The 13,924-nt window shown below is 39.1% G+C and overlaps 1 protein-coding gene across 1 annotated transcript in view; it reads left to right on the forward strand.

The window, feature by feature from the left end:
* ITGA8 (integrin subunit alpha 8) overlaps positions 1-13,924 on the forward strand; it is a 109,851-nt gene continuing 95,927 nt past the window's right edge. Inside the window, exons 1-3 of the mRNA XM_054273738.1 lie at positions 1-185; positions 346-470; positions 11,574-11,674. Of these exons, the coding sequence (XP_054129713.1) occupies positions 1-185; positions 346-470; positions 11,574-11,674 (411 nt within the window). The remainder of the gene's footprint in view (positions 186-345; positions 471-11,573; positions 11,675-13,924) is intronic.

The raw sequence follows: 13,924 nt of genomic DNA on the forward strand, positions 1-13,924 counted from the left end.
ATGCTGCCCCTCAGCCGCGGGCGGCCCCGCCGCTGGCAGCGCCCGCTGCTCCTCCTGTCAGCGCTGCTCTGGGCGCCGGCGCTGGTGGCTTTCAACCTGGACGAGGAGAAGCTTACGGTGTACAGCGGGCCCCCGGGCAGCTACTTCGGCTACTCGGTGGACTTCTACATCCCCGACCCCAGCACGTGAGTGCCGCGCCGGGGCGGCGGGGCCGGGCCGCCCTCCGGCCGGGGATCGCTGAGGGAAGGCGGCGGGCGAGCGGCGGCGTCGCGCACGGGGGTGACAGCGCCCATCGCCCGCCTGTCCCGATCGATGGCCCCGGTGACCTCCCGGTGTGTTTCGCAGGGTCAGTGTCCTGGTGGGAGCCCCCAAAGCCAACACCTCGCAGCCGGACATCGTGGAAGGAGGAGCGGTGTACTACTGCGCCTGGCCCGCCGCCCGGTGCCGGCAGATCCCCTTCGACAACACCAGTGAGTGCGCGGCTGTCCCGCGGTGCTCTGCCCGGGACCCCTCGGCTCCTCCGCCATCCCTGTACTTGGGCTTTGATCCGAGTGTCTGCCCTCGGATAGAAACCCCGCTCCTGGGAGCCTGAATGCATGTGCTCCTGCAGGAAAGGGTTTAATGGTCCCCAGAGAAATAACAGGATTGTGACCTCCAGGATCAGTAGTTCATCTTAATAACTGCCTTTTTTTCCTTCTTCTCCTTCTCTGCTGAAAGATATTTGTGGCAGATTCCTGCTTTTGAAAATACTTTTGCATGTTCAGAAGGCGAAGCCCCAAAAGCCTTGTCTCACACTTCTCTGAACCACAGAAATAACAGGATTTCTAGTGTTTGCTGTTATTTTCAACGAGGGGATTTCTGGCTATTCAGATGGATGAAGTGCCTCATGTAGCATGCTTATTTAATTCTATTCAGAAAGCAAGAATTTTGTTTCAGAATACTGAAGCTAGACCGATTTAGGCACAATGTGGATAGATTATATCCACTTCCAAAATCCCAAGACAGATGTTTCTTATTTAATTAGAGGGAACACAAGTTTTAAACAATTCAAGCTGTTTATGTTTTCTGTTGTCTCTTTATAGGTTTTGAAAATAATTTAAACCTAGTGTTTGCAGAGACTTTAAAACTGCTTCCTTTATTTAGGAAGACTTTGACAGTTTGACCATTAAGCGAAAGTTATTACTCTTAAGGTTATATTTAATCTTAATATTTGTGGTTTATTGAAATGTGAATGTGATACAATTCTTTTTCTTTGTTTGTTTGTTTGTTTTCTGAAAGAAGTCAGATTAGAAGAGCTCACTTAACTGTAGCAAATAAGCAGTGCTGTTCTTTACTCCTCCCATCTCTAGCCACCAACATACTGTTACTGTGTTAGTGTCTAGGAATACTGATCATGCTGAGCATTCTTCAAAACTGAGTAAGTGGTAGTTCATGTGTGTGTATCTGGCTACTGGGGCAGGTAAAACTATGTACAGCATCTGGTTATATATGTAAATGGAAATGTATATAGACAGTATGCATACATTGTTTTTATTTTGATATGTTCTGAGTGTTCATATTTAAAATAAAACCAGGAAACAGAGGAAATATTTATGTATTTCCCATCTTATGGTTAGACAGTTCATGTAACAAAATTGGAATGTATTATCTATAAAAAATAATTTCAAGTTTGAATAGAAAACTTACAGACCAAATGAAATTCCATCACATTTTTGAAGGGGAGTTTTGAAAAATTTATGAAAATCTAGTGATGAAACCTAGAAGGACATCTGACTTTCCTGTGGGAAACTTGGGACAGTTCCATACTCTTCACAGTGATGTCCTTTTGCAGATACTATATTTTGAATAAAGACACAAACTCACTGTGAGTAAGTATATCAGTAAGGCTTTGGACTGTATCACACAACTGTTCAGTTTGGAATCTCCAAAGGGTGCTTCATTCGGTCTTCCTGAGCTGGTTGTGTCCTCTGGATAGAATCCTGACTGGCAGACAGCTGCAGTTAAGCCAGAGAGCAGCTGTGGTGTGGGCAGAGATGCACTGTCCTTGTGGCAGGGATGGCAGCACAGGCAGGTTTAGCAGTGCTGTCCCTGGCTCTTGAATTCCAGTCCCAAGGCAGTAAAGGTGTCATTTTGCACAATTCAGCAATGTCCTCTACACAAGGACCCAGGGAAGAAGGTTTGCATGGCTTGTACCACGCCCTATTCTTCACTGCCAGCAACAGAAAGTCCATCTCCAATAGGCTTTAGATGACTCCTCCTGCTGATTTCTGGATGTATGTTACACATCTCTTTTTTCTCTCCCAAACCCATTATTTACAGGATCAAGTTTTCCTTCTTTTCCACTATTGCCCCCAGCAGAGTAGTCCACATGAGCTCTGTCCTAGGTGAAGCTATTTCAAATAGCCTGTCACACAAATTTCTTATTGAAGCCTTTAGCTATGTTATACCTACTGGGGCTTAGATAGTCCTTGGTAAATATGTGGGGTGTTTTCAGTTCATGGCTCCTGTACAGACATCTTGTACTCATTATGCCTTCTCCTACAACATCACTCAGAAATGTTGCTATTCCCATTTTTAATATTTATTCTAAGAAACAGAGAAAAGTCAGTCTGGGTTGTCAAAGATCATACAAAAAGTTGATGATGATACTGGTAACTGACTCAGGAGCTTTTTCTTCTTCTTCCAGTGTCTTTACCACAAGATTATTCTTTCTTCCAAAACAGAAACACTCAAAAGTTGTTAGAAGACTAGAAGTTCAGTTGTAGCAGCTTTAATATTGAAGATTAATGTTTCATGCCTTGTAGGAGATCTTTAAAAGTCTTGTAAAGCTTTGAGAATGTTTTCTGAAACAAAACAGAAGAACTACAGAGGCTGCTTCAGAGCTGAAAAATTTCATTTTGATGCATTTTTATGCAATGTTTCAATTTTTCAATACTTTCTTCTTGACTCTAAATAATATCTCTTTCAGTTAGATTAGCTAAGCAAAGAACAATAAAAAAACCCAAAACTACTGAATAATTTGGAGCGTTCTTAATTAAGTTCAGAAGTTTAAACTGAGTGGAACTGGAAAGAACTGGAAAGAAAGGCAGTGTGAACCAGCAAGTGGATAAAGAATTTGATAAATCACCACTTTTCAACCTCAAAAGTTCAATGAGGAGGACTTCTAAATTCTAAAAAAATTGTCAAAGTCAGGCAGACTCACATATACTATATCCTAAATTCAATATGTGAAATTGCTTCAGGTCACAGAAACTATAACTTTCACTATGACATAAAAATTCATGAGATGAACAAATCCAAGAGGTTGAAAGACAGTGGCTTACATTCCATATGAGCATGAGGAATCATATCTTCTTCTTGAGGACTGGATGCACAAATGGAGCTCAGCTGTGTTGCATTCAGTGCAAGTTATGTTTTGCCCTTGAGGAGGGAACATGCAGTGGGTGCACTTGGATGATGTTTGGACTTTTACTGCCACAAACAAGTATCTTAAATGGACATCTAATTGGTAAGACTCATGTAACTGCACAGATTATTTCTGTTTCCACAAAAATAGTACAGCTAATTTCAAGTGAAATTCCTTTGTCTGCAAATGCTTTCATGTTATTTGTATTTACATTGTTACTATCTCAGTCCTACTAAATGAAAACAGTGGGGACATTGACTAGTATTGTGTGATGGCTTTAAGTCAAGATTCTGGACATTTTCAGATATCATGGTGTGGAGTTACTTTGTACTGATTTATAGTTATCATGTATTTTACAGTTACTGAGGTGTTTGATAATTGGCTTGTAACTAAAAAGGAACAAAATCCCTCTCCACCAACATTTAAGGCTTGTTAAGAGGCAATGACAGGCTCATGAGTCAGGAAAGGAAAAGAAGAAAAAAGTAATCTGTTGAATTTCTAAACTATTTGTTGCCTTAGACAGAGGGGGCATTTGTTCAAGAGGTGATATGAGGGAACCAAGTAACTGACAGACACCTTAGTTAAAAACTTAGTCTTGCTTAGGTTAATTTTACGATGTTCAGTGTTGAGATAGGATGATTTTTGGTTCTGTGAAGGCTGTTTGGTTGAAGGGATTTGTTTGTTTGTTTATTTAGTTATGTGAGTAATATACTTTTATTTTTAAAATAACTGAAGTGTTATTTTAAAAAATGTCATTCTATGTCCTGAGCCATAGAGCCCCAAAGGGAGAACATGAGTGCCAGACCTAAATCTGACATCCTGACACTGGTGGGAGATAACTGCAGTGTTTCCCAGTGGATCAGGGATATGACAATGCCAGGGATGCCCCCAGTCACTGGCAAGGTGCAGTAACCTCCCTCTTTCCACACAGACTGTGGCACTCTGTATTAAACTTTATTTTTTGCATCATGCAAGCTTTAAATGACAGAAGAAAAGTCTTTATGGTTTATGATGCCCCCTTACTCTTTTTTATTTTTCTTCAGAGACTAAGATCAGCTGAGGGAGTAGACACTATATTCCCAGTGAAAGATAGAAAAAAACATTGAAAAAAGCCTGACTGCTGTTGAGTGCCATGTTCAACCTGTCAAACACAGACTGGGCTCCTTACTACTAGCAATGGTGCTCAAAAACAAGACTACTGCTGAAATCAGTGGCACTGTGCATGTGTTAGAATGGCCAGGATGGTCTGAGTGCTATGGGCAGCTGCATAACCTGTGTAAATGTGGACATGTATGTGGGCTAAACTACCCTCCTGAGAAGATGGCTTAATTGGAGTCTATTGAGGTGCAGGAGTATCTGCAGCCCATTCCAAAAGGCCACATCACCCAACTGAAATTGCTCTAGAGGAGCTTGTCCCAAATGGTTACTAATTTCTCAGGTCACCTATCTCTGCTTCTCTTGTGGCTAACCCAGAGATTTCCAAAGCAATGAGGTTATTTACTTGCAATAATTAATCCTATTGATGAAATAGCATTCCTGACAAGCAAGAGAGAGGAAAAGGAGGGAAGGAGGATGAAATTTTGTCATGTAGGATTTGAGCTGACCCATCCATAAGCAAATCATGTAACCGGACATTCCCATATGGGTTGGCCAGTGATATGGCCTGCAGCCAAGAAGGGGCTTCAGCAGGAACTCTCTGTGTTTCCTGCTGTTGATACAGAACTGACTCTGCAGTCCTGTGTTTGCACTTCTTTAAAGCTCCCTAGATCTGTGTGCCAGGGTCAAGGCTCTGGGAAGAAGCTCAAAGCACTACCCCTGAAAGCACAATGCGTGCTTTAACCTGCTCCATTGCAGCAGGAGCTGAGATAAAGTATAATGGAAGGGCTTTTAGTATCCCCTTACCCCAGGAAATATAGACTGAAGGGCAGTGACTCTTCTCCCTTGTTTCCCTACTTTGTGAAGTTGTCTGGTTGCATTGCAGTGTAAGGCTGTGAAACTCAATGAGAGGACAGGGAAACAAGCGTTGGCATCATATTAAAGGCTTGTGGTCTGTCTTTCCTCTCTTGCCTACACAAAGCTAACTTCTTTTCAGTTTCTTCTGTATGAAATGGGTTTACAATGGTTATTTTTGCCTTAACACTGAGGTAGAATTACCAATTCCTTGTTACAACTGTGTGCTCTTCCATTCAGCTGCCAGGAGAGGTAGCAGGAGAGCAATATCAAGAAAAGTTTCTCCTCTCTTGATTAACTAGGCAACTTCTGAATCATTCAAAGCATCTTGCAGCCAGAAGCAGACTTAAATATCCCCTAAAGTGCACTATTGCATTTGAAGTCTGGTAAAAAGCTAATAGTTCAGATTTTGGAAACTCATTATTGAGGTCACTTTTACTTATAATACTTAATAGGCTGCATCAAGTTCTTGTATTTTAAATTAGGTCCTGAAGGTAGAATTTCAGATACCCCTTCCCTTAAGTTTCTGGAACACACTGGGGTGTTTTCTTTGCTGTCAGTTAACTCTACCAGTTTTACTATAATAGGTTGTATTTTTCTAAACTAGCTGGAAAAAATCTGAACAGCCTCTGAAGGGGAGCAGGGAAGGGGGATGTAAATCAGTTCTGACCAAGCACACAGTTGATAAAAAACATGAGCTAATCTGGCCAGCAGTTGAGCTGATTGTAACAGAACCCAGGTACTATATAAGGAGAAGATGTATTGTGGGACTTGAGAGCTTTAGTTACATGAAAAAATCATTAGCTGTGGAGATAGTAAGATTCTGGGGAAAACCTAGAGTCCTGTTATAAAACAGAATTTGTATCTCAAGAGAAATTGCTGAGAGAGAACTTTGCTGTACTTTTAATTGTTGACACATTTTAGTCCACTCTGCCAGTAAGACTTTATCTGGAACGTCATGGTTCACTTGTAGCATTCTGATTTATAATAGACTCTCATAAGTTTCTTTTGTAAGTCTCAACCCTATCTAAAGAAAGGAAAAAATACTCTTAGCTATGTTAGTTCAAGCTCTGAGGTCTTAATTTGTTTTTGATCAGATTGTATTTAGGGAAAAAATCCTACTGGGTTTGCTGATTTCTTTTTGTTTTTTGATTCGTGGAATGTCCAAGTAAAGCTCTCTAGATATGATCTATTAAATTAAAATGACTCATAAGAATAGCAGCTAAGCTGCAGTAAAAACCAGATATAAAATAGATTGTTGCAGAACCAGATAAATCTAAATATAGAAGCAACTCTTCTCATCATGACACTGTTTTGCATATCCTCACTCTCCCTCAACTTTGGAGTCCCTTTTTTTCCCCCAGCATTAATTCAAAGCAATTGTTTGGCTTAGTGGCCTAGATCATACTGAGTATTTAGCTGTGATTTGAATTCAGTCTCTCTGGGGAGGGTCTAATATCAATGATGCTGTGAAAGTTACTGAGTTACCTTTGCTTTGTAACAGGTGGTATCATCTAGTAGTATCATCACTACCATAAGAGTAGTGATATGGTGGTAGGATTGTCAAGATTCCCTTGTTTCCCTCACTTCTAGAGGATGGGAGCAAGTTTGCCACGACCCTTCCTTCTCCCTCTTCCCTCCTGTAAGCCAGAACACTAAAGATGCAGCAGAGCTGCTTTCAGAGTTCACTGAGGTTGCTCAGAGCCTTTTGTAGCAGCTTCTGAAACCACCCCAGAGGGAGAGAGCCACAGCCTCTCTGGGGAATCTCTTCTAGTGCTTAAGACTTATTCAGAAATTCCCCTGCTGCAACTTGTGTCGTTTTGCCCCTTTTCCTTTTGCTGCATACCTCACATGGGAGTTTGGCACTCTCTTCCCTCTACCTATTGAACAGTGGATGGAGCACAAGTAGATCATCCTTTGCTTGCTCTTCTTTTGGCCAAACACCTGCAAGTAGTGATGTCTGAAAACTGTACATAACATTCCAAGTCTTATCTCCATGTCAGGGATATTCACTTTTCTTTACCTGTATAAATTTTAGAGATATTTGTTTGTTTTATACATTTGTATTCACATTTTATACAAATAGGGATAGATTTGGGTAATTGTTCACCTCTACTCTGTGTATATATAATCATGTACAAATATATTAAATCCATGTATTATATTTTAACTATATTTTTATATGATGGATGTACGAATGTACATAGATACATACAGAGATATATCAAAACAGGCATTTGAAAGGGAATTTCCATCATGGATGTAGGCACAGATCTGAGGGCAGATTGTTGCTGAATCTGTTGCAGATGCCTGGTTAATGAACATCTGTGTTTTTCCAGGACATACAGGCAAATAGACCCAGAGCATTTAGACATAATACTTTTCAAAATTCCAGAATGGTGAAAATTTATGTGAAAGAGCTGCAGGTGTATTACATAGTCAGGTATTTTGCTTTGACTAGAAACATTGTTTTCCTGTGTTATGTTTGATTAAATATTTTCACAGAATCACAGAATCATTTAGGTTGGGAAAAACCTCTGAGATCATGGAGTCCAAGCTTTGAATGATCACCACCTTGATTTGCTTTTGTTCATTTGAGTATTTTTAAATTATGAAAGATGCTGCATTTTTTATTTAAAGTTTTCAAGACCTGAATGAATCACACTAAGTAATTACCAGTATTTGCCCATGCATCTCTTATGCAGGTATTAATTAGTATAAAAATATATATTGGTAAGGGAAATGTTTGATTTATGCCTATTAAGCTGTTTATGATGTGCTGACTTAGTGACTGAGAGGAGACCAATTCCCATAGAAAACACCAAATTTACTCTAATGTGTGTAAATGTCAAACACCTGCTCTAGATTCAGGCTTTAATTCCTACAAGTGAATCTGTGCTATTGCTCTTAACATGGATTTGCTTTTTGCTGTCCAAACTCAAATTTTTCTATTTGTCCAATTACTGTTTTGGCAAAGTAAGGGACTTGTTTATTTTTCCATTTGGTAGCCCCTAGGTACCTCAGCTAAAAAACTGAGTGAAGGAATGCTGGTTTTCATCATCATGTTTCTGTATCTTCAGAGCTGCTTCTGAAGCTGGATTGTAGGGCAGTACCATGTATAGGAGTCATGGCTCTTGCAGTAGAAAATGAGGTGCTTTGGGTTTGCTGAAATGCAATTTAAGGATGTTCTCATACCTAAATTTATATTTATAAATCTCTCTGCTCTTTGCATACTCCTGGTTGTCTGGGCCTTAGTCTGCAGTGCAGTCTTAGGCAGTATCATTATGAGTGACTCCAGAGCTGCATCTCAAGCCAAATTTGCGAGTCCTGCAAACTGAGACCGTCTGGAGCAGCTCCTGGGCTGGCTCTGAGGCAATCCAGCTGTACTCAGGCACTCCTTGGACCTCTCTGTGGCCAGCCCAGGCGCTGTGTGCCCAGCCCAGCTGCTGTCTTGTGCTCCTGCACTAGTGTCACATATCACAATACAAGATAGCCTGGACTCCTTCCTGAAAGGGGCCAGGCACTCTCCTCCAGAAGAGAAGATAATATGGGAATGCAACCTGAATTCCCACCAAGTGTCTGCTCCTCAAAGAAATACAGCTGTGGGTAAGGTACAGTATAGACTTGGCCTGTGGGCCTCAGATGCCCATAAACAGCACAAGGAGAGATATTTCCCTGTCATAAATTGATTTGTCAGGATACAGACATGCTACTTTTTGAAATGCTTAGATGATGCTGTTTTGAGAAATATACAGATTTGGGGTTTTTTTAAACTGGATTGGGATTTATGTGGGTAAATGAATAGCATTTATCTGAGTCTAATCTAAGATGGTCATCCAGGGCTATTTACAGTTGGTTTAAAAAAAGAAAGGTACTTTAGGTACTTTTAGGCCACAATTCTTCTGACCTCAGAGTTTTGGTTTAGGAGGAAAAGAAGTGGCTTAGATCATGTCCTCACATGTAAGTGGGTGACTAGCTCAGGAGTGGACAATTGCAGCAAGGCACAGTAATGACAGCTTGGGTGTATTCAGACAAGTTAGTTGTGTATGTTGCTTCATTTTGCTAAAGTTACATGGAAAGCAGTAGAGGTTTTATAGCATTCTGAAATACTGATTAGTTGTTATATACAAAAGACTAAACTGTATTTTAGGGCACAACCTCAGAAACTGGGAATATGACTCCATAGCTCTAGCAAGGATGCTGAACAAAACTGATTAGAAAATTTCTATCAAAAGAGATTTATCTAGGGGGGGAAACCCCTATTTTTTAATTTATGTTTCTGTGATATTTTCCAAATTATTTTATAATGAAAATCTCATGCCACATGATGAAGGATTCCTACTACACCATATGCCACTAAACGAGGTGGGATTGTGCATGTGTGTATGTATAGTTCTTGCAGATTTATTGGTAGATTCAGCTGTGGTTTGATAAATCCTGCAAATGGTTGTCCAAGTTTTAAAATTTAATTTCTTCTCAAATGTTGGTATACTTTGCCAATAGACAAATATATTGTTTTGATTGAAAATGTAAGCTCCTTTTAAGTTAGAATAGAGGCCATGAGTATCCTCAGAGCCAGGCTTGCATTGGCAGCTGTAAGCTGGTCATGGCTGATTTTCAAGCTTCAAAAGTTCTGTTTGTATCAAGACCCCATCTGTGGACATTGATCATATTCAGATCTGCTGGAGCATTAAAAAAAGAAAAAAGAAACCTTTAAAGTCTGAAAGGATCTGACTTCACTGGATAAATAATTGAAAGTAGTGTTGCCAACAACTAGGTAGGAGCTGGCAGTGCCTGCCATGCCCTGTGTTAAATACGCTGTCTCACATCCACACATGTTCAGGCCTAACTTCAACAAAATGTATTTTTAAAATTAGTCTTTTTAGAGTAATTTTAAATTGTACTTCTTGAATTTTTAAGAGCTAAATATTCCTGAAATTTATCTCCCTAAGCATGAACTTCAACAGTAGCTGCTGTAATTGGCGCAGCATGGAAGCAAAACCTTGCATGAAGGAAGATGTTTCCTTAGAGACTTTCAAACTTTAGAAGAGTCATACTCATTCAACTTTCCTTCATGTTTATTGGGAAAAAATACAGAGATAGAGTACCCTTGTTCTCCAAGTATGATACATTTTTCTTTCTAATTCAGTTTATAACATTTATGAGGTACCATAAGCTGAAGTCAGTGGTGAGCTAACATCCTAGAAAACACTCAGGTATCTCCTGTATTCCTACTGGGCAAATACCAAGGAGTGTTGACTTTTTAAAATGTTAGCTGTATTTTTTCTCAGTTATTTAAAAAGTATGTAAATCCTTAGAATATGATCTGACACTACTTTTTTTTTTAACATTACAAGGTATACAGTATGTGGTTTTATTTTCACCTAGACTTCAAGTGACCAAAAAGGATTGATTCTTCTGAAATCCCTCCTGACATGAACCAGAAACAAACATAAGGGAATGCAGATACAAGGGGGTAGGAGTAATGCCCTTCTTATGTATAAATTGAAAAGTTCATTAGGAATGACTGGTAAGGGAAGAGCATAGCTCATGAACATATGGGAAATCAGTTTACTTCAGAGAACTGAGGGTGAAGGGAAGGGATGTCTGCTTTTTATTAAAACCTGAAATGCATTATAATTGGCCTGAATCTTTGCCCAGATGGCTTCTCTTATGCTGACATCTGCAAGAGTGTATATAAAGCAACATTAGGAAGCTGTCTCTTGTGACAGTGTGTACACATGTAATTCTGTTAAAAACTAAGTCCTTTGCTATCTGTAGTGTTGGTCTTTGAATAAGCATGCTGAGAAATGTCATTTGTTTGAAAAAATCTAATTACGGAACATGCTTTTTACATGGAAACTTTCTATCACATCTGAGAAAACTTATTAGGGCTTTTCACCCATTTTTGTAGATTCTTGTTCATTCTTCATCACAAATTCCAAGTAAACTTTTTTTTTTCCTCAAGGGGAAACACAACATTTCTTACTCTAGTCCTCTGTATTCTTTTCTAAAGTTTAAGTATTATTATTTTGAATTTTCATGTGTGAATTTAAGCTGGTTTTGGCTGACTAGTGAAAAGGTTAAGTGATACTAAAAAGTCAATTTCCTATTGAATGGGTTGGATGATGACAAGTGAATGCAATGTTATATATCTGTTAATCTCTTCACTTGTGTTAAAAATAAAGTGTCAACATAGTGCTTCTTTCTTTGTCAGACAACAGGAAAATTAAAGTCAATGGCACCAGGGAACCTATTGAATTTAAGACAAATCAGTGGTTTGGGGCAACAGTCAAAGCTCATAAAGAGAAAGTTGTGGTAAGTCTTATGCATTTGATATTAACTTGGAAATAGTGTTAAATTTTCTCAAATGTATATGTTTAATGGCTTTCTATGTGTACATTAAGGAAATAACTTTCTGATTATGCATGAATTATAAAACAGAGGATGTATATAATTCAAAAAACAAAAGCAACTTATAAAATCAGGTTGAACTGATCTAGTGAAGGTGATCCTGCTGCCATGTGAAAACAGCAGAATGTCATATTGTTGTGGAAGTGAATGATATTTTTTTAACAGATAAGAGACATATTTCAGAGATGCACAGGAATTGATAGCTGTTTGCTACAAAATGTTTGGTATTGCGAAGATATATATCTGCAATGTTAAATACAAAATATTGTGAAATTCCATGTATTTGAATGTAATGAAATATTTTGGAAGCCAAGAACCTCTGTTAATGTTCAGTTAGGAAAACACTTATCTCTTTTGTCACATTTACATTGTTTTGAAGAGCTGTCTCATAGTGATGGTGACACAGCTGCAAAAAAAGCTGATAAAAAAAGCTCCAAATCAAGATGGCTATCGAAATGCAGTATCTGCTCTCCAGTTTCACTGAATGTTTTACCTGTATTAATAGGGGCCCAGGAGTGGGCATTTTTATTGCCTAGTGAAGTGCTGGTGATGCTGCTTATACACAGACATTTTATATTTCCAATTGCATTAAGGTTTGTATTAAAAAACAGCACTGAAGTAATTGTGATAAGAATAATTGGTTTGGTCATTAGTTTTACTAGTTTTTGCAATTACCAAACAAAAATTTACCTTGGGATTTGATTAAAACTTCCAATTACTACTTAAAAAGTAGTCGTAAGAGAGGAAGTATTGAAAGGAAATATTTTCCCTTATATTGAATGCCTTGTAGTAGACCTACAGAAGGATTTTGAAATGAAACTGGTAGTGAGTAAAACATCACCATATTCTGTTACAGAGCTAAGTAAACATAAAAATTATAGAAATAGATGAACATTTTTCATTTTCTGTACTCTACTAAACAATTCACAAATTGAAATAAAAATACTTCTTTACCACCATTTGTGAAATCTTAATCAAGTGATTAGAAGAACTCATCTCCAACAGATGTGCTGTGCCTTTACTGACCAGACTTCATTTATTTGGGGTACTCTTCTCAGAATCTGAAACTGAGGTATAGTCTACACTTTTCAGGCAAAAAAAAAATGGACAGCAAAGCTGGAAAGATTTTTCTGTTAAGCTTTGTAGGCTAAGAGAAAATGTCATCAAACTGTTAGGAGTTTGGTTTTTAAGCTACAGATTTAATAGTAGACTGCATTAAGTCATCGTTTATGATTATATTGTTCTTGTTTCAATCCATTTGGCTTGATGTCAGCTGTACCTAAAATCACTCCCACAGGACACAGACTCCTCTTTGCTGCACTCTGGTTGTGCTCTCTGCTTCAATATGCAAGGCTTCCTAGGCAGGGGTGTGTGAGGTGTCCCTGCTCCTTAGCCCATTGCTCCACAAGCTCTGGCTGGTGGTAAGCTCTCAGTAGCACTGTGGTTCATGTAGCTAGTACTGATTGCTGAATGAAGGCTGATACAATATTGTAAACAGCAGCAATACCTTGCCAGAGGTAGACAGCTTTGTAATTAAAAGAGCAGGACAAGACAGGACATGAATGAAGGATTTATTTGCATCCTAGAGAGGCAAGGTTGCAGGGAGAGGTAGCATCTTCATGCTCCCAGGCAATGAAAAGTTTCAGGGCACAGGAAACTGTGAGGAATGACTTGCAGACCTGAGAGCTCATTGTTCTTATTTTTCTAATTGTCTGAATTGCCTTCAGAAAAGATGATGCTTCTCTCTACACAAGTTGTATATCTTTTATCTTTTCATGTTTGTAACACCACTGCTGTAACATGGAAGATTAAATATCTAGTCAAAGCTTCCTTAGGAAAAATCTATTCACTCAGCCTGTTGAATGCCTTGTAACTGTATGCTGTCTATGAAGATTTGAACCAGGGGTTATAAGGGGTTGTTACCAGCCAGACACTGATGATTGTGATCGACCTGTGACAAGAGCCTGACAAATCTCCTGCCAAGTGGAGTCAGTTCTGCTGCTGCATCCATTACCTTAGAACACACCAGGACAGAACTGGGATTGCCTTCAGCCACATATATGTGATATGCATCTTAAATTATGGGATCAACTCCTGTGCAATGAGCAGCAATGGAGCAAAGGTGTTACTTGTGAAGCAGACCTAGAGAGTATT

This window comes from Melozone crissalis, unplaced genomic scaffold, assembly GCF_028551555.1.
Source record: "Melozone crissalis strain CALT ecotype California unplaced genomic scaffold, PUWL_Pcris_2 ptg000016l_1, whole genome shotgun sequence".
Taxonomy (NCBI): Eukaryota; Metazoa; Chordata; class Aves; order Passeriformes; family Passerellidae; genus Melozone; species Melozone crissalis.